We start from the raw sequence: 21,641 nt of genomic DNA, 5'->3' as shown, positions 1-21,641 counted from the left end.
GTTTTGACGACAAATGTCTGTTCGCTTAACTGTAAATGTATTTTCGATTGAAAATGCTTTGCCTTTTAATCGATATGCACGATAAAAATGTTAAATTTGTCACCTAAGTCACAGATACAAGGTCAAAGAACATGCGTTTTGCATCACAGTGGTGTTTCCCGATGAGAAACACTTCACCACTGCACAACTGTGTTTCATTGGGCAACGACCCAGTCGCTGATGTGATTGGTCCATTTTTGTTCCTCTCTCTAACCATGCCGACTAGAAACACGGCCCATTGTAAAGCGTGATGCTCAACACATACTTTCATTTAAGTAGTCATGTGTAAGACAATTTACACTGGTGTAATTACATGCTTTTGACCAGTCGTAAAGACGGAATGATACGCTTCTTTTGATGGTTCTGCTTGTCTTTTGAAGGTAATTTGTTCCACAGTAAACTTATCCTGTCATTGTATGCTAGCAGGCTCGCTAACATGTTACCATCGCCGGGAGAGTCAAAGGAGTTTTAAACTAGCTGCTACTGTTAGCTCAAAATTTGTAATATCTTAGTGTTTATCCACTGATTCCTTTCTCTTCTAACACCAACATTTAGTCACGTTGGTAATTTCAGTTATATTTAAACGTTTAATGCACGTTTATGAAGTGATACCTGTTGTAGCTAACGCTAGCTAATCGTTGCTGTTGATGCTGTCATCAGTGCAAGCGATTCGTTAAAAGGTGTGCAGTTAATGTTGATGGTATACTGCTAGCGACACGTAAACTATGAACTCACGATTAATAATGCCAATCATGGGCGTCTCTAACTTCATTTTGTGTTCTAATTTATTCCCATTAGTGAGGTTCATAGCACTGGTGTTGTGTTCAAGCCTGCTTTTTCATCGGCTTGTGTTTCCCATACCATAAACCTGATCATGAGCTCTCCGCTAGTCTTAACGTAATGCTAGATTTAGCCCTGACTTCAGCTATGAAAGGTAGTACTTTGGGAAACACTATTCAAATGGGAAAGAGACATCAACGCAAGACTGGAAGCCCGTGCTCTTTAGTTCAGAGTTGCCATCAAGGACTTCTTCTAAATCTAAACTCGTCCTGTGACCTGCTTTTACTGTTGATGTCAAACTTTGATCAAAGTGTTTTTACTTTCAGGTGCGTTTCAGTCGTGTGACATACAAGTGGATAATAGTTGTAACTTGATGAATTTGTCTTGTCCACAGTCATGTCTTTCCATCAGGATCGGGGGGGTCCCAAAGCAGGAATGCCCCCAGGCCAGCATAGCTCCTCTCAAAACTACCGACCCACCAACCTGAGGCCACCACCTCCCCAGCCTCCTGTTCCTCCATACCACTATGATCCTCAGACTCCTCCCAATTCAGGCTACCATGGAAACAGCGGATACATGCCTCCACACTCTGACTTCATGCATTACCCTCCGCCAGCACCATCCCATGCTCCGAGTTCTCTTAACCAGTGCCCAGTCCGCCCACCTTTCCCAAAGCCCCCAGGCCGACAGGGCTTTCCTGAACCCCCGCCTAACTTCCCACCCCCTCCGCTTCCCAGCTCCACCGGCGGTGCCACACCAGGGTCTCAGGTGTCTGCTCAGAATACCTATCACCCTTACATGATGCCACCTGTGCCTCCACCACCTTTACCACATCCACCTATGCCTCCACCTATAGCCTCTCCATCTATGAGCTACCACCCTCCATACTCCATGAACTACCCCCACCCTCCCCACCCTCCCTTCCCTCCCCCAACTTTCAGTCCCAGCTACAATCAGAGCCCCAGCTCATTCAAACCAGACCACAACTTCAGGCACGGGGGGCAGTACAAGTACGAGAAGCCCATGGACAACAGGAGGTCTCCAGAAAGGGGGTATCGTCATGATGACCACAGGCAGAAGGGCTATGGCTACGGTACCCATGCCGATAAGCATAAAATGGAATTTCTTGGAGAGAGGAAGGACCGTGGGCGGAGTCCAGACAGGCGTGGCAGGCCAGAGAGCGGTCGCTACAGGTCTGAGTACGACAGAGCCCGGACGCCTCCCAGACACAGAAGCAGGGATCGTAGCAGGTACACACAGAGCAGGAACTCTCCTGAATGAACTCAGTCTGAAATTATTTGTTTCTTACTCCTGTGCGTGTGTGTTCGCAGGGAAAGGTATCGCCACAGAGAAAGTCGGAGATCCCAGTCGCCCGACAGGCACAGAAAGAGACCCCGAAGGTACACATTTAGTTCATTGTTTGTGTTATGGCTGCTTTGTTGTGAAATGGTGCTTATTTGACTTAAGCCTGATATTCAGGTAATGTTTTTGACACATTTTGGCTCTGGTTTAGCTTGTAGCATTTGTTACACCTCCTATATTTTTGCATCTTTTTTCCATACTCCTATGCTTTTTTTAATTAAAATATTAACATTTATGTTTAAACTAAGTAAGCTGAGGATTAATAAGGTGTCTCTGCTTTATACAACAACTGACACATTATGTGGTGATTGATGTAGTAGTGACAATTCACTTTTGAAACACTTCCCTCAGTGTGACGTTAAGTACACATCTGTGTGTTTTCTGTGTTTAGTTTAAATGGAAATATTCAGAAAGGTTAAATTGTTGGTCCTAAAATTCAGCCACAGCCAAAAAAGGAAGGAGGTTCACTGTTAAAACTGTACTTTACAGACCATAAAATACTGAACGAAAAATTTGCTATTATCTTGTTTAATTGCCACATTTCTTTTTTTTTTTCTATATCTGTGTTTTGCAGTCGCTCTTCAAGCAGAGACAGGAAACGTGGTCGCTGGGAGGAGGAAAGGGACAGAAGGTCAGAGAGCACCTCCGGCCTGAGCAGAGAGCGTAGCTTCTCCTCCATCAGGAACAGAGACTCTGAAGAGGCCTCCAGTGACAGAGACCGAGAGCGAGATAGGGATCGGGACCGAGAGAAGGAGAAAGACAAGGGAGAGGATGAGAAAGAGGAGGAAGAGTTGCTGAAACCTGCCTGGATCCGCTGCACACATGCTGAGAACTACTACTCCAATGACCCCATGGACCAAGTGGTACTGTTGGCACTTTTAGCTTAATTATAACCATCTTTAGTTCAGTTGGTAATTGTTTGTTGTGATATCTAACTATTGTTGTACTCTTGGTACCCTTTTGCAGGAGATTCTGAGTTCATAGCCATGGAAATGTTGTTGCCAGCATTTCGTTTTAAGTAGATTAAACAGACGAATGACTTGTTTTAATTCAACGCATTAAACACACAGAGTCCATTAACGCCGAGCGCACACTGACTGACTGGCAAAGGAAGCTTTCCTAATCTTCTGTCTGCCATTTTATCAATTTTATGAGGTGGTGTTTTTAAAGAGTTGGATTAGCTGCTCTCCAATGCTGGATGTTTTTCAAGCCTTTCAGTTAATAGCGCACACTCAAAAGATGCCTGCGTCGCTCCTTTGTGAATTCACAACGTGCTGTCTCAACTGCTTTTGTAACGTTTTTGGATCTTTTGGATAGTGACAACTCCTTCTTCTCTAAAACTCTGACCTTTAACGGTAGTCTCTGAAAGCTTGCTTCATGCTGTCATCAGCTACTTTTTTTTCCCTTTTGCCACAAATTACACGTTCTGCCTGACCTGTATTTCAATAAAACTGAAGTGAAGGTAAATGTCGAGATGGAGACCCGTTTATTTCCTCGCTTCTACGTGAACGGAGTGCTGTGGCGTCTCTGTCTTTTCTGCTGTGACGGCGAGGACATGAACTGTTGGTCTGTAGCACATGGATGGACGTGATAGATGCTTTATAAAGACAAGACAAGAAACAGTGTGCTGTGTTTTTATTAAAAAAAGCAACAGTGAGTCTTGTTGGGGCCTTTTCTCTGTACAGAGTTATGTATTCTGTTTACATTTGTTTAGGGAGACTCGACTGTGGTGGGGACCAGCAAACTGCGGGACCTGTACAAGCGCTTTGATGAAGAGCTGGGGAGGAGACAGGAGCGAGCAAAGGCTGCCCGACCGAAATGGGAACCGCCCAAGACCAAATTGGATGAGGATCCAGGTGGGTAGTCCTAACTGGTTGAATATAGTCACCTGGGAGTGTTTTTGATATGTCAAAAGCACATTGTTGTCATTGTCACATTTTGTTGAATTATTAAGAGAAGTCACTGCTAAGAATAGCTGTTAAGTACAATGTAAATAAGTCTTATATGTAAGCATGCAAGTTGTTCAGGATAAGTGCAACAACTAAATAACAATATATAAATAGTTAATACATCTGTTGACAATCTTTTGTAACTGATATGCATGCAAACTTGCTCTCCTCTCAGCAGTGCATTAGGCTGAGGCAGAGATTAAGTTCAGTGTTTATGATGTTATCTGCAGGGCTGTCAGCTTGATTGTCTCTTTCAGCACTGCAATAATATAAATCTCGCTCAGGGAGATCTAATTTGCTAAATATGTTGCTTCGGGCACTGACTTCACAATCAAGCACTTGAGTTAAAATGCTGATAAGAATGACTTTGCTTAGCTAAGAACCACCAACTATTCAGCTGACTGGTAATTGAAATCCTCATTTTGGTGTAAGATTTTTTTTTGAGGGGAGGGGGGGGGGTGGGCTATAAATATGAGAGAATTATGGAAACGCTCCAGATGTCAAGACCGGCAACTGTGCTGCTCTTTAAGTCTCAAATGCATGTAAGCCTGCAGCTGGCTTAGGAAATTAGGCAACAGATCTGAAACTTTTTTTGTATCTCTAGCATTTTTGTGGATAATTATTCTTCTATTGTGATGTAGTTTGATAGATTGTTTTACTGACACTTAAGGTTGTATGATACTTTGTGATGATGCTGCTGAGCAGAGGAGCTTAACCACTTGACCATCTTCGGCTCACTAAGTTGTGTCCTTGTGTTTGAAGTCCATTTTGCACTTATTGGTTGCAGATGACAGCAGCAGTGACTCAGAGTGTGAGTCAGATGCTGAAGGAAGCACCTGCTCCAGCAGCTCTGACTCAGAGGTTTTTGATGTCATTGCTGAGATCAAGAGAAAGAAAGCTCATCCCGACCGCCTGCATGATGAGCTGTGGTACAACGACCCGGGGCAGGTTGGTCTCTCTCTCTCTCTCTCGCTCGCATCCCCTCGCTCTCTCCCTTCCTCTCCCTCTCCATCTCCATGCCCCTCCTCCCCCCCTTTTTTCTCTCTCTACCCCCACTTTCTCTCTGTGTCTCTTATGTAACCTTCATTATTAATCTTCTGTGATTTATCCAGGTCTGACAAAGTATTAAAAGTTAGAGAACAATCCATCCAAACAAATCATGCAGTGCTTTGATGCTATGTTGTACGTGAATGACAGGGCAAGTCACGATATGATTTTGTTGCAATAAGACAGCCAGCGTCCAAATTTGTTCTCTCAACAGAAACATGAGCTCCCTGACAACAGCAGTGATTTTCAGTTCATGGTTTCATTCTGCACCAGGCTATTTGAACAGCGGGTGGTGCTCAAATGAGTGGAGTAAAGACAAATAAATGATATGATCCACTTCAGATTGCATTGAAACTCAGTTTTAGCACAGCTGACTAAATAATTATAAAAAGTAGGACTTAATCACAGTCTAAACTTTAACACCCATAGCTTTGCGGAAAGATGCAACTCTGCCATATATTGTATTTTGTGCCACTCTATCTTTAATGGAGTTCATAATGTAATGCTTTCTCATCTAACTTTCCACTTTGATGCATTTCCAAAACTATTTGATTTAGAGCACCAAGCTCAGGCTCCTCTCTGGGTTTTGAAGTCATGCTAGTGAATATTGGAAATCACTTGCTTGACTAGAAGAGGCAGTTTGTGGTCTGACATCTAACTACATAATTGAAAAAGTGTGTCAAGGTGATTGAAGGGTTTGTTTTTTCCTTTCTAAGAGAATTTAGTTTGCGATTGTTGAAATCTTTTGAGAGTGCATAAAGTTTTTTTTGTTTTTTATTTTTTTGCCTTCACATTGCACAGTCAGACTGTCGAACAGGGCAAGTCAAAACTCCAGTGGTGGAGTGTAAAGGTCGGGTGTATGAAGTAGTGCGGTTTTGAGACGAAAAATGCTGTGCAGTTGTTGTGCTTTACATGGCAAAAGAAGCAGTTGTGTCTGATTTACGTATTTTGTTTCTGTCCAGATGAATGATGGTCCCCTGTGTAAGTGCAGTGCCAAGGCCAGGCGTACAGGGATTCGCCACAGCATCTACCCGGGAGAGGAGGTATGACACGCCGTGAATAAATCACCCCTTCATAACCTTGCACAGAGGGGCAAGGACATTACTCTGCTTAGCCTAAATGTATTCTCTGTAGTCTGGCCATTTCCGTTGCATTAAATGGATAATAGGATTTTATCATCCTAAATGACCAAACAGTAGTTTTAGTCATGTAAGAATTAGACCTGAGAGTTGATGCATATCAGTGATTTTTCTTAACTCACTTTCTGGTATGGATGCATCTTCAACTGGCCAGTGTGACACATTTAAACAACAAAGAACAACAACTCTGCAGGATATTGCAGTATTATCTTTGTATTTATCACAGGTGTGATATCACTCCTTCATTAGACATTTATTATTAAACTATTTACATTTAAGGAGAAAAGGGAGGCTTGATTAGGAGGAGGTTAAGCCAGTCAGTGTTGTTGTTTCCCCTTTTGGCTGCCGATGGAGATCAATGAAGGTCATGGATTATTTAATGAGTGTGTATTTTTCATGAAGGTAAATTAACATCAGCCTCCAGGCAAATGCTGTTAAATACTGGTGATAGTAGTAGATTTCTTTTTCACCAGACACTTTTGCGTGCGTTGAAGTGTTATTTGAAGGTCATTTTATATCTTACAAAATCTATTTGGCAAGGGAGAATGAACAGGTCTTGCCCTGTTGTTAGTCAATTAGTTGACTAATTGCTTGTTATGGTCTTGGTTGACCTGCAAATTGTGAGTCAATTAGTTGCTTTTTATGAGTTTATAGTGTGTATGTAGGACATGTGACTACAGTCATTAAAAGAATGTCAATAAAATTTTTATTCGTCAGGCGTTAATGAAAATTGATCTTTATTATGTTCATTTTTTGCAAATGTATGTTGGTCTCAATAATGTTTAGATTCAGCAAAATCATTAATGTGTGTTGGGACAATAATACTGGGGAAATACCGATCTCATTTGCATCAGCTGTTTAGTTGAGGAAAACCTTCGACTGTCTGAATTTAGCTTGGGATAGTGAGGGGGAAAGGGGAGTTTCTCTACATTATTTTTATCTTTTACTCTGGCTCTCAGGTGTGAGCGGCACAATGATAGAGCAAAGTACAAATTGCGTTTAAAAAGGATAAGGTGCATGGCAGTTATCACGCTTCTGCATCTCTTTCAGCCCGTGAAACGGTGTCGTGCGATGAGCAACAATGCGGGAAAACTGTTTCACTACAGGATCACTGTGTCTCCTCCCACCAACTTCCTGGTATGGCTGTCTCTTTCGTCAAGACCCTAACATGAGATGAGTTACTAAAATATTGGAGTGAATACAGCAGAATGTGTATTATATGTGCCATTATTTTAATATTTCTCCAGAGTATGCAGTTTTTTCTGCATTCTTTTGCTGGTTTTATATTGTAGCACTAGAATATAGTTTAATGACTTTCTAGTATGTTTAATACATTTTATACAGTGTCATGGCAGTAGTAACTGTGTATATATACATTCACAGACTGACAGGCCCACGGTGATCGAGTACGATGACCATGAATACCTGTTTGAAGGCTTCTCTCTATTCTCCCACACAGCTCTCACTAACGTAAGCCTGCTTTAAATTTTTTACCGTATAGGAATGAAGCCATTAATTATACACCACAAAATGTATGCAGTGTATAATAATTTGGACAGCCATTTTATAGCTATGTCAGTTCTTTTTTTTAATATTTTATTGTGTCATCTTTATTATTTATTCCCTTTTAGGTCCTTTTGTATTGTCTTTTTAGAGCTGGTGTCATGCTGACTTTTTTTTTTTTGACTATTTTATTTGAAAGAGTCAATTTAAACCACAAGGTGAAACAAAACATTTTAAAGGGTAGCTTCTAACTTTTGTATAAGCTTATAAAGCTTATAAGCTATAAGCTTACTGTCCTGTGCTTGCATATTGTAGTATTATGCATTATGCATTTCACATACTATTGGTTCATCCTTGGGTATTGGACACAATAAAAAATCTCACATACTGCTTTAGCCTATAAAATAGCAGGATGGTATCTGATTTACTGTGATATAAAGTCAATAAACAGTATACAGGTACACTATATAGACAAAAGTGTTGGGACACATGACCATTACACCAAGAGCGACTTTAATGACATTGCATTCTAAATACACAGAAAGCTCTGCAGCTATAACAGCTTCCACTCTTTTGGGAAGGCTCTCCACAAGATTTTGGAGTGTTTCTGTGGGGATTTTTGTGCATTCATGCAGTAGAACATTTGTGAGGTCAGTCACTGATAGTTGGACAAAAAGGTCTGACTTGCAATCTCTGTTCCAATTTATCCCAAAGGTGTTGGATGGGGTTGAGGTCAGGGCTCTGTGTGGGCCAGTCAAGTTCTTCCACACCAAACCAACCATGTCTTTATGGAGCTTTGCTTTGTGCACTGAGGCACAGTCATACTGGAATAGAAAAAGGTCTTGCCCAAATTGTTGCCACAAAGTTGGAAGCATAGCATTGTCCAAAATGTCTTGGTATGCTGAAGCATTAAGATTTCCCTTCACTGGAAGTAAGGTGTCGAGCCCAATGCCTGAAAAACAGCTCCATCCCAATACTTTTGTCTATATGTCTCATCAAGATGCGAGATGAGTTCCCTTGAATTCTCAAATTTCAAGGGAACTCATCTCGCAATTACACAAAGTTTTACAAAATTATATTCTTAATATAAATTTCAAGGAAATTTATATTTAGTAGATTTAGTAGATTTATATAGATTTATATTAAGTAGTAATTTAAATAGATTTGTCAGATGTTTGACTGACCGTAACACAGAGGATATCTGATTTCTTTTTAAGTCAAAAAGAACAGTGTCATTTCTGCCTGTGCGGTTCTTTTGATGAAAACGAAAGGAACGATTTTTGATGGGAAGTAACGTGGAATCATGGGAGTTGTTGTATTTGTTATCAAATAGCCATCATTAGTGATAAATCTTTCTTCGACTCAAATGTTCTGCGCAAGTTCATATTTTAAAGTTTTATTCATGTTGCATTTAGTCATGTTTGACGATTTTCTTTTTCATAGTCTGATTGTTGAGTTATAGCAGCAGATGACCAAATGAAACGCATCATTACCTTGAACAAAATTGAAATAACATCAAGTTTTTAGACCTTTTTAATGTATAAATCTTACATATTATTAGCTTTAAGAGCAGTCATTGTTTTCATGTCTATTTTTAAGTTTCAGCTGTATAGCCCAGTCCTTCATGAGCTTGCCTGCATGAACCTCTGCTTTGTAAAGATGATTTTATAACCTGTCTACATACACTATTTGACTGCTGCTCATTCAGCTCTGTGCTGGCCTTGCGTGATTCCCATCCCCCTCCGACATGTCGGTTCAGGCAACACATATAATTTAGGTCAGCTTTTGAGTGAAAAATGCCCTCCTCCTTAAACTCCACTCTTCTCAAAAATAACTTCAAATCGGCTTTCGGCTTCGGGTCGGATCCTTTGTTGCCTGGACAAAATGCTCCTCTCACTGTGCTGACCTTGTCGCAGAGTCCTCTTCCTCACTTTTGAAGGCCCATCAGTGACTGTCAAACATTAGAGAGGTCGTGACTTAAAAGGGCCCTCTCTTTCTGCAGCCATTCGAGCTGTGTGCCCGACTTTTATCCTAAGGAGGAGGTTTAAAGTCAGCGAGAAATCGACTGAGGACCACCAGACCTCACCTCCTGAAAAGAATGAATATTTCTTTATCTAGATACATGTGTGTGCTTGTGTCTGTCAGTGTCTGCGTGTGTGAGCTTTTCCCCTGCATGTTTGAATAATAAGCTACTTGGTCAATATCTGTCTAGCTTGAAAAGAGCCCCGAGGATTAAGGCGTGATTTGAACTGGATAATTTAAGGAGCCCTTGTTAAAAGCTGCGGTAAAAGCTTCATGGCAGTGTGGGGATTAGGAACCTCAGAGCGTGATGATATTTGCCCCCTGCTAGTTAGCCACTGGGATGGGTAAGAATGAATGTGTCTCCCAGGTTAATCTCTTAAAATGGACCCTCGACGCTCTGACAACAAAGACCGTGTAACTGGGGAGATTAAAAACAGGAGAGCAGGCTTATCTGTTTAGCGAGATTTGAGTTACTTAATTTTCAGGAGTGTGTGTGTTTGTGTGTTTGTGTACGCGTATGTGGAAGCATGTGATCTGGGTGAGCGAGTGTTTTTACATTGTTCATGTTAAGGCTTTTAAAATGACCAGAGGTTGTGTGTGTTGAAACACTTTAGAGGTGAGTCACAGTGTGACTCCTCGAGTGTACGTACTTTTTCTTTACACGCGTGTGGTTGTGTCCGCCTTTTTTTTTGTGAAATCCGCAGCTGAGATCAGGTTTTAATGAGTTTCCTTGAAAAGCTGTAACCTCTGCCTAACGCCATGGTAATGAGTCAGCCTGTCCTTTCTTCTTCTCGTCCTCTGTTCCTTTCATCATCACAGATTCCATTGTGCCGTGTGATCCGCTTCAACATAGATTACACCATTCACTTCATAGAGGAGATGACACCGGAGGTCGGTAAAACCCCACTTTATCTCCCTGCTCTTTCTCTCCCCTTTCTCACCCCTTTTTGTTTTTATCTCAAACGGTTGAGACTGAGCCACATGTAACCCTCACACCTCAGTGCCTGTGTGAGCGAAGGTGCTAATCCTTGTAGAAGAAGGAAACGAGATTCTTTGCAACCTGCAGAGGTTGATTACACCGATAAGGTGGCTTATGTGATAAAGTTAGAGAACTTTATCACACAGATTTACTTATCAGTCACATCTACATTAAGGTACTCTTTATGGCAGTATTACAGCATTTTTTTTTCTTTGAGTCTGCTTGTAAAGTATGCTCACGTAACACTACTACCAAAGACTTTCTCTCGTATACAGAATTTCTGCGTCCAAGGTCTGGAGCTGTTTGCTTCCTACTTGTTCCAGGACATTCTTGAGCTGTATGACTGGAATCTGACAGGTATGACTATCAAACCAAGGATGTGTTTCACTAAAGGGCTGTACGCGCAGTGCAGATCGCAAATGGTTATTGCTTTTACACTGCAAATAATTTTGTCCTATTCATGTGATGAGAGGAAGTTATTTCAAATCACCGCTTGGATGTTGCAGAAATTGTAATACTGACCTCTGGTTGAGTGTTGAATCCTTTCATTTCTGAAATACACCATCCTGTTTTCAAAGGAAAGGACCGTAACGAGTCCTAACATATTGACATTCTTTTGATAGACATATTTTCTACATTGCTTAGGTGGTTAGTGAAACACATAAATGGTTGTGTAAGTAAGATAATTTTCATCTTGAGACATATAATCGCATATGATTAAGTACCTTTTATTTGTTGAGTATATAATTCAAAAATTATTCATTGTGAGTCCCTTTTATAAACCATTTTATTCAGGGAAGTTTCAGAAAATGTGCTGTATTGTCACATGCATCGTTACCGTGATATGAAATTAGCTATGTCTAGATTTTTTTATCATTTCACACAACCCTATCTGAATTCACATTTCCAGTATAATACACCTGCTGAAATATAGTGAGAAATGTGCAGAAAGCTATCAGACAGGTAGATTTTAGATTAAGAAAGTGCATTAAATTTGATTCATAACTGTAATGGAGCCGTCATGCAACATAATTGTGACGCCAACAATGACTCTCTCTTAAGCTTGTGAGATGTTACTGTGAACGGTTGTTCTCTCTGACTTTTCTTCCAGGTCCTGAGCTTGAGAATGAGGTGTGTGGATGCCCGCAGTTCCATTTCATGCCCCGTTTTGTCCGATTCTTACCTGGTACGAAAACCCGCGTCGCCTTCCTTTGCCCTTTGTCTCCCTCTTGTGGTCTGTGGTGACAGTGCTCAAGTTAAACTCTGCTACAGAAAATAAAAAGTAGCTGCATGTCTCCAGTAATGTCTCCTCCAAAGACTTCTGCATACGCTGGTGTTTATATTTATGTTGTGCTCTCTGGAAAATGACTTAGAGTGCCTGAGCTGCTGTGTAGCCACATGGTATTCATCTGTGATACACATGATGGTGCTGGTGCACTATGATATTGCCGCAGAGTTTGTTATGACAACCGTGCCACCTACCTTCTTTCCATCAAAAAACAATTTCTCCCCTAGCTCACCCAATTTGGTCTGCAACAAACACTTATATGCCTCTTTTACAAAAGCACTCAAAAAAAAAAAAAAAAAAACCGCGTCCAAAAAAAAAAACAACATTGTGATGTTTCTGATGTGATCTGTAAAAAGAAAGCGAGTGAGGAGAGGAGACGGGGAGTTACAGTGTCATGATGCTGTGTTTGAAAGTTATAGTGAGAGTGTGTGGGTATGGATTTCTTTTTGTCTAAATGCATTCCCAGCATTGAGAGGCCAGTAGGTTTTTGTGAGTCTGTCCGTGTGAACAGTGGAGGTCAATCAATTTAGCACGAGTGTCTATTAAATTGACTCTGTTTGACCCAGTAGATTGCATGCGTGTGTTTGGCTGTTTTTCCTCAGTATATGTTTTTCTCCCAATATCTCACTGTCTGCTCATTCCTGATATTTGTAATACAGATTTAAATGTTACTCCGTGCGCCTGTCATTATGTGCCTTCATGTATTGTAAGGCAGTCAGCCTTGAATCAGTGGCTCTGTTCACCTGTGCGTTTCCTCAGCGATGCAATTATGATGCATGGGAACATTTTCATAGTATGCAATATTGGCTCAAAAACTTGGAATTGGCAGAGGTGAAGAAGGGCGAGAAACTTCTACAAAAACAAAGATTTTCTCCCAACACCACTCTTGATTTTGGGCCAAAATTTGGATTTTGAACAGCAAACGAATGTATCATATTGAGGCTCGGTGGAAACATTTTGCCTTGTGGAAAATGTCATAGCTTGTTCATTTCCATCAACTGTAGCTACAAAAAACTGAGATTTTTGCCTTTTTTTCTTTAATTAACTGAGAATCCCTGGTGAACTGCAAACCTTGTTGTAGTATTTCGATGCTTCTGTCCATAAACACATTTACTTATGTGGTGCATTTATGTTCCTTAATTGTCTTAGATGGTGGAAAGGAGGTGTTGTCCATGCATCAGGTGCTGCTCTACCTGCTACGCAGCAGCAAGCCCCTGGTCCCCGAGGAGGAGATTGCAGACATGCTGCAGTGGGAGGAGCTGGAGTGGCAGAAATATGCGGAGGAGTGCAAGGGCATGATCGTCACCAATCCAGGCATGGTGAGGCCTCCGCATCACTTTTACGACAGGAGGTGACATTGTCTGCCGTTTCAAGGGCAGTCGGCGCCCCCAACCCCGACATTGCAGGAATAAGGCTGTTCCTGTTAGCCTGTGACATGAGCAGTGTCACCTATTATCCCCAAGGGCGTTTGCTGTCATCAACACTATTCAGGCTGAAGCTTTTATGTCACGGTGGAGTTGGTTAACCTTCTTTTTGGGCCCATATTTTAAAGGATGTGCAATAATTGTGTCTGAGTAGAGGTGAAGATGTCATTGCTAGCTAAAAGGTTGCATATGAACAGTGAATATTATTGTCTAACCTTTGGCGTGGGTGAGTTATTGAGTCAACTGCTCTTGCTGGCAGGACTGAATTGTTGGTGTCAGGGTTTCCAGATAGGTGGGTGTATAATAGTTTTCCATCCCTATTCTCAAGTTAAAGATTGGTCTGCCACTCAAATAAAGTCTATTATAAAGATCATACATATTTAAGAACTTAACCTGCTGGAAGAAAAATAGAGGTGTTGTGGTCAGCAGCAAAAAGAAAAGAAGAATTATCTTAAAACTCAGACTCAACTCCTCCGTCTTAAAGTCAGCCACTTAATATTTTCACTCCCTGGTGTTTTCTGTATCACTCATGATTGATAGTGGAGCCTCATCTGACAAACTAATATTTGTTTCATTGATTAATCTGTCACTTTTCTTTTTTTTTTTTTCAATTTAGTCATTCACAAATGCCAGGAAATAGGAAGAAATATTTCAAAAATAACCATCCAGTAGTCTGAAAGACAAAATTAATTAATTAATTAAATTATTCATTCTAGAATGAAATAGTAAAAGACCAGTTTCGCATTTGAAAAGCTGGAACCAGTCACTTTTGCTTTTGAGGTGATTTCAACAATTGATAGACTGGAAAAACAGTTACATTTTCAGATTCATTTGCTCATCATTTCTGTACCAGCTGATGATGATAAAAAATAGTGTGGATTCAAAAACACAAAATATTTGGGGTTTTATAACTCATTTCAGATTGGTGGGCCAGCTTAGTCTGTTCAAGCCATTAATTTGTTGAAATTGTAACCTTATTGATCTCACAAGTTCACACATTCTGCTCCAGTTAAATAAGAGTGATGCCAATCAAACATACCATTCTCGTGATTATTTCTCACGGTGACATAGCCGACAAATAAGGCCACAGATGTCACTGACCTTCAACCAGCTATTGTGCATCAGTACTTCAAGAAGCAGTTTGCTGTATATACCTTAGCACTTACAATCTGCTTGTCTTGGGAAAGTAAACACAGCAATCATCAAACCTCCCATCAAGCCAATCACACCTGATTATGTTGCTTTAAAAGCTAAATCAAAGTCGTCTGATGACCTCTTGCCCTCAAATCAAAGTTTGTATGCAGGACGTGATGAGCGAGTCCGACTAATGTCAAGGTGAGTCCGAGCCTCGAGCCATCTGCCGTGCAGCTCATCATGCCTTATGCTACACCTCCTTCCTCTGATCTCGCAAAATGCCTGACAGGCTAACTGTGATTTGGGAGTCAGCGGAGGACATGTTGCTTGTCAATCTCCTTCCTGATAAGAGTGTCAGAAGTTAGCTCTCAGTCCCTGACATCACTTTGTCATTGTGCGCACGCTACAAACTGAATCTCTCATTACATTGGTCTGACAGACGACCCTTTGGGCGTGGATTATTTGTGATTTCATATATTGGCTGCAGATGATGGAATGATGGCTGCCTCGTAGCTCTATGAATGTGTTTATACTGTACCCATGACTCACTGTACTGGATTTTTCTTCTCTAGAAACCAAGCTCGGTGCGCATCGACCAACTGGACAGGGAGCAGTTCAACCCAGACGTCATCACCTTCCCCATCATCGTTCACTTTGGTATTCGACCCGCTCAGCTCAGCTACGCAGGAGACCCTCAGTAAGATCACATACACGCACGCACACACACATACACATAAATGTTGACATCCCATCTGAGTACAGATCTCTCTCCCCACCCACTGTGTATCATCTCCCTCGTTCCCTCAACCCATATTCACTGATGCTCTCCCAGGACACTGTAACGGCAGAATCTTTCATGTCGTATGTCGAGGAGGACGAGAACGGCTTATGTCAAAGAGGAGGGGAGATGAAAATACGAGGAATAGACGGATGAGAAAACGAGTGGCGTGACATTTTCACATGCGTTGTCACGGGTCCCAGGTTTCCGCTGGGTGCTTCCGCCTTGGGAGCCGCTTTGGGTTTATGTCTCCTGAATAATAATGCCACACACAGAGACGCCACAGGGCTGCAGGAGGGAATACTGTACTGTGCTGCTGCATAATTAACAAAAGCAGTGTATTCGATCATCTGAGCCGCGGTCTCTGAGGTGTTCGGAGAGATGTGACAACAGCACACCGAGCACCAATCAAAAGTCAGTACACAACTTGGTTTCTGCGCTCTCATTCTAAATTTAAACCTGTGGATTCCTTTTTCAACTCAAATATCTGTCCTCACTCACAACAGTCAGGAGGAGGAAAATGCCAGTGATGAAGATGCAAACAAGAGGATGATCATTAGGAAACCCATTTAGGCAGAACTAGTTTGCTTCTTCACTCTGACTAATGTCCTCTCTCCCCTGCCGCTACATTTTAGCCGCCTGTCCGCTGAGCTCAATCATCCCTGTGCACCCCGCCGCCATGTCAGACTTCTCAAAGCGACAGACAACGACAAATTTATGGATGGACTGGGACATCATTAGCTGATGCAGAAACGAGTAGTAAGAGACCAGTGGAAAGGATTTCCTACCACTGCTAATGATGCGTGTAGCGAGGGCAAGAGTCGGTGTTGATTGCGGCGGCGGCAATGCCACAGAGAGGGAGCCTCGGACACAGCAGCAGTAGCATATATTAACTCAGGAGACTAAAGAAGCTGTGTTGTCTTCTCCTTTTCACACTGCCCACTGGACACATTTGTGTTCAGGGCCGCCACTGCAGCTTCTCCAGCCGCTTTACAACCCCTGAGGCAACGATGATGACATGTCAGAGGTCAGAGAATGTAAAGAAAAGAGAGCAGGATGGGACAGGCCAGACAGAGACAGATGAAACATGAAGAAACTAGAAGTGAAAGCAAAATTCAGAGTGGTTTAAGAGGCAGAAAGGAGGTTAAGACTGGGAGCCAGAAGCCCCTTCAGACATAAATATGTGCCAGTTTAACATGTTGGCCTCACTGAATAAGCTACATGCTCTTCTTTTTTTTCCTTTAAAGTTGTGATGACAGTCTTACATGGCTGGACCAAGTAGCATTCCTGTAACCCCAGTCTTGCTCAAGTTTGAACTAAAATCTGTCAGATTTCTGCCTCAGCGACACGTGGATTCAGAGTGGCAGGATCGCTCTCGTCTCTCATGAGACTGAAGCTGAGCTCATAATTTACATACTCAGCTCTGATTGTGGTGTCTTTTTTTTTTTTTTTCTGACATTGCCAAATATTTCCCGAGCGCCGTGTTCCCCTGTATCATTTTTATATTTTAAGCTCTGGTAGCTTGTTCAAGTTATATTGAAGAGATTTTGAAAAATTGTTCAATTTTCTTACAGTCTTGATGGGAACAGAAAACAACTGTGCCTCCGTTTCATGAGCAAAAGCAAAACTCACATGATGGGCTGTCCTCAGTCTGTTTCTCCCATGCGTCAGAGCATATTTGCATAAATTTCAACCTTTCTGAACTTCCCCACTTCATGCTGGCGGGCACCTTTTGATTGCATCCTCTTCCCGTGTTTGAGTCCATATGTGTGAATAGGCGGTAATGTAAAGGCAATAGCAGCAACGTAGGTAAAATAAGCAGAGAGAGAGAGAGAGATTAAAGGCTCTGAGTACTGCAATAAATTTGCCTTTTAATTACCATTTCTTACATAAAAAGTAAAATAGAATAGTTTGAATGAGCAAGTTTGAAGATGAAGTGGAGCCCTTTTTAATTTACCTAAATTTTCAGTTTTTACAATATTTACATGATCAATGTTCAGCAAACTTAAATGAAAGTCACTTGTCATTTTTAATTGTGCTTAAGGTTTTTAACTGCGCTGCAGCCCTATTGCTTGTAATTACACATATTTTCTAACTCATCGTTCTTTGCCTCCCTCACTCGTTGGCTGCCAAATATCGCAAGTATAGGAGTTCTATCTATAATGGCCCTGTCATGTTTAAATAGAGCCATTACGGAAAATTTACCTAACAGATACATGTGTTTGAGTGCCAGCAGAACCCTCATTATATTAGAAGATGGATGAAACTCGCAGTGCTGTAGATGCCATGCCTGAAAAGGGTTAGAGATCGGAAGCTGGAGAGAAAGAAAGAGGCAGCATATGCTAATGAAAGCGTGTGCAGGGAGTGGCGAGGGCCGCGGCAATGCTACCCTGAGAGCACACAGCGGATCTGTAGAAAGGTCATTGGAGCGGATTGGGGGCGAGGGGGCCTCCCAGGCTGGATAGACTTTCTCTCTCTGTCTCGCTCTCTCTTTCTTCCTCTCTCTGTCTCTTGTCCACTCGGACTGCTTCAGTGCCGAGGTGGTGGTGAGCTGATAATCGAGGCGGTAAAGCCGTCTCATTCCCTCATCTCAGTCTCTAATGAAGTCCCCACTATTAAAGCTCTTATAATTCTTCTATTCCGCGGTACACCCCCCACCTCCTCTCTTCCTTCCTTGCTGTCTGTCTCTCTCTCTCTTTTCTCCTTCTCTTTCTTTGTGCCTCTCTGCCTTTCTCTCTGTCAATGTGCCATCCTATCCCCCAAACCCCACCATCTAACCCCTCCATCCCACCAGTCATAATTGAATAACTCTGGGTAAATGAGGAGAAAGTCTCCTGAATGGGAGCAGAACGGTCACACTCGGCCCTCAGTGCATCAATCAAGAGGTCTGATTGAAAAGAGAGAGAGGGGGATAGGGGTTCGTGGTGGGGAGGGGTGTTGAGGGTAGGTGGTTAGTATGGCGGCTACATGTCACCTTGCCGATAACTCCCTGCCTCTTTTCAGATGCAAATGAGAGCAAAGACAATGAGTGTTTTATAGAAAATGAGAATAAAGAGCCATGTGTCAGGGCTGCTCAAATGTGTCACGACTTACAGCTTTTTACGAGAAAATAAAAAAAAAAAGAAGTGAAGTGCAAATCGTCCGGCTGTGTGTGTGAACCACTGCTCTCAGTTCAAACGCTGGACATCTGAAAGACAGAGAATCTTCTGTGTCTGTTGCCCTCGCACACAAGAAGCTAAGGCAATAGCGGCCGCAGGCAACTGTTAAATTATGTTTAATATCAGGCAAGCCGCAGATGAAGTATTGATGTGTTGTTGCAAAGCGAGAGAGTGAGGGGGGAGATGGACTCCTGTCAGCCCTGACTCTTGCTTATTTACTGTTGGCAGGTATCAGAAGCTGTGGAAGAGCTATGTGAAACTGCGCCACCTGCTGGCCAACAGCCCCAAGGTCAAGCAGATTGACAAGCAGAAGCTGACGCAGAGAGAGGTGGGTTGAAAGGAAACAAACACACTTTGATATTTTTTGTTTCCTTTTGTTGCACTCATATTTTAACATTGTCAGCTGGCCTGCGTTTGTTAAGTGGAAGTGGTGCAGTGTGTTTTCAATTTAAATATTTTGGAAGCTCAATGTGCAGATATGAAAGGTTATGCTGAAACACTGGAGCACTTGCAGACTCTGCAGAAATAGATTCAAAGACATTAATTTCACAAACAAAACTATTACCATGACTATTATTCCTGCTGTGTGCGCTGATTCATATGCTGCTTATCTGCAACTCACTGCTGGTAGTCAGTTATTGCCTGAAATTAATACAGAAACAAAAGTGCGACAGCCAAGACATACAACGCCAACATTTTCTTTTTTTTCCCCTTTTTTTAAATCATTTTTAGAATATTGTCAAAAAACACACCATCGCTTTTACATTTTAACTGTTTTGCCACTACAAAGGAATATTTAAAGGTCCCCTTCACACATGTATTGAAGCTGGGGCTGTTAAGTTATTTTAGAAGCATTTTTCAACTATTTTTTGAAAATCTCTAAAATTCCCAACTCCAATCAATAAATCAAATGTTGGGATGCAGCCATCCAATCATTCCATTTGCTTTGTGTTCACTGAATATCTTTCGAATATCCAACCCAAAAGTAACTTCAACAGGATGCTTGAAAAGCAGAGCCAAAGAAAGAGTGTTACAGCTGCATCGATAACTGGGAGACCTGAAGGGAGGGGGTGGGTTTTTTATTTTTTTTTTTCTTGGTTGATACTTTCAAATCTGCAACTCTTGTGTGTTTTTCTAACTCAACCAACTCACAGCCTAAAGGCATCCATAAAAATTCTCCCTAAAGAAAAAAAGGTGTGATTAAAACATTAAAATCCTTAAAATGTCACTTACTCCTTCTCCCTCATTAAAAGTTCCAGAATATATGAATGTTCCAGTTTTTCTGCTGGACACAAGATGTCTCCTACTTCACTGTAAAGTCTGTCCTCAGTGTCTTTTTCTTTCAAACTGTTGGTGATATCACAAATCATGTTTCTAGGCCCACCTCTTAAAATCAGATTTATTTACGCTTTCAGCAATGAATGTGAAAACGGGCTTACAGCGTCAGACTCTGCACATTCATCATTCTACACAGTGAAGCTCAAACATTCAATTACAGGCACAAGAAGGAAAAGTACATTTTTGACTAGAGGAGGACTTTATTGCATTCACGGCTTTACCTTGAACACGTATTCATTTGCCCATTACTACCACACACAACACAAGACTAGATATTTGTTATTTCATTTTGAAAATTGTATTTTAGATATATTACTAATTGGTTTTACTTAACTCTAGCCTCACTTTGACTAAACAGTCAAATTGCTCTACAAGCAACTATCCCCTTGTCCTCACTCACCAAATCTTCACAGAAGAATAACGGGATCTTATTTTCGAGTTGATATGAAAGATATTGGAATTTGGAGCTGTTGTTTGGCCTTTGCCTCACACAGATTGCACCATTCATAACTATTTCCTTTCTTCACACTTGAGACCCTTTTCCTCAGTATGCTTCTACATTTCTGCTTCCATTTAGCTCAGAAATATCATTCCCATTAGCTTTCTGTCCTTTTGTCTTTACTTCACGTATAAATAATTTGCTTTGTTTTTTATTCAACTTAATAATGCATAATTTAGATGAATTTACAGCCCAGAATAAATCGTCTGTAATTGTGTGTGTAGGTCATTTAATCACTAGGGACTGAGAATGGATAAGGTTTAGGTTTGGTGAAGTAATGACCATGTAGCCACAGGGAATCACAGGGCACAGGTGTGCTGTGTGTGGCCCAAAGTAGTAGTAGCAGAAGTGCTTTGTCCCACCATATATCTCCTGTAAGAGCTGCTCCAACTGCTGCAGCGGTAGCGTGACAGATCCAGTCTCCTCTTCCTCCTCCTTTGGTCTGTTTGATACGCGCTGAACCAATAATGAGCAAGAACTCTGAGCTCAATTAGCTTGTTTCTCAGGTAGCTCGGTAAAGCTCCTTGGCTAACAGGCCCTGACAATCCTCCTGTCAGCCTGCACCGGAGCAATTAGTGAACCCAAACACATGCACACTCACACACTGTGTCCATCAGGCCCCACCACAATCATTGGCCACGTCAGTGTCTCTTTACTGCAGTGGCAGTGTGGCATTGCTGCTTTTTCAGTGCTCGAGGGAACACTCAAGCTTCCTCTGTAAATGATCTTTCAGTAAAAGGTGCATGTTCTTCTCCTAGGCATTTTCTCCCATTAAGAATCATTCTGTCAGAGGTGTACACGACAGTGCTCTTTTGATAGCTCTGCACTCAGTCTGGAGTCTAGAGTCCACACCTCTACGGAGACCAAAGGTGTGTGACTTGGCTAGAACAAGCCTTTGCACCGGGTCGTGCCACTCTGCACAGATTTCCAGACCTCGTGCTGGGATGTGTGTGTGAAGGCAGAGACGATGTGGCACTGAGAGACATGCACACTGTCAATATGTGTTGTCCAGACAGATTTTGTGAGAGTCCCTCAGCTAAAGGTCTTGATTTGACAGAGTGTTGTCTTCATAAGTTACTCCAACTCCTTTTCTTTCTTTCTTTCTTTCTTTTTTTGTTTCAAAATCGAACAATTTTTCTGAAATGTTCATCGTTTTGGTGAGCAGCCTACACAGTACAACCAAGAACATTTTATTTTAACAC

The 21,641-nt window shown here is 41.7% G+C and overlaps 1 protein-coding gene across 1 annotated transcript in view; it reads left to right on the top strand.

Moving 5' to 3' along the window:
- Positions 1-241: 241 nt before the first annotated feature.
- The window catches only part of drosha (drosha ribonuclease III), a 78,952-nt gene continuing 57,552 nt past the window's right edge, over positions 242-21,641 (top strand). Inside the window, exons 1-15 of the mRNA XM_046372169.1 lie at positions 242-419; positions 1,214-2,069; positions 2,151-2,219; positions 2,756-3,044; positions 3,896-4,037; positions 4,918-5,078; positions 6,140-6,220; positions 7,367-7,453; positions 7,700-7,786; positions 10,661-10,732; positions 11,096-11,177; positions 11,932-12,006; positions 13,258-13,427; positions 15,239-15,363; positions 18,831-18,930. Coding sequence (XP_046228125.1) covers positions 1,216-2,069; positions 2,151-2,219; positions 2,756-3,044; positions 3,896-4,037; positions 4,918-5,078; positions 6,140-6,220; positions 7,367-7,453; positions 7,700-7,786; positions 10,661-10,732; positions 11,096-11,177; positions 11,932-12,006; positions 13,258-13,427; positions 15,239-15,363; positions 18,831-18,930 — 2,394 coding nt within the window. The 5' untranslated portion in view covers positions 242-419; positions 1,214-1,215. The remainder of the gene's footprint in view (positions 420-1,213; positions 2,070-2,150; positions 2,220-2,755; positions 3,045-3,895; positions 4,038-4,917; positions 5,079-6,139; positions 6,221-7,366; positions 7,454-7,699; positions 7,787-10,660; positions 10,733-11,095; positions 11,178-11,931; positions 12,007-13,257; positions 13,428-15,238; positions 15,364-18,830; positions 18,931-21,641) is intronic.

This window comes from Scatophagus argus, chromosome 18, assembly GCF_020382885.2.
Source record: "Scatophagus argus isolate fScaArg1 chromosome 18, fScaArg1.pri, whole genome shotgun sequence".
NCBI lineage: Eukaryota > Metazoa > Chordata > Actinopteri > Scatophagidae > Scatophagus > Scatophagus argus.
This window is presented reverse-complemented; position numbering and strand designations above follow the sequence as displayed.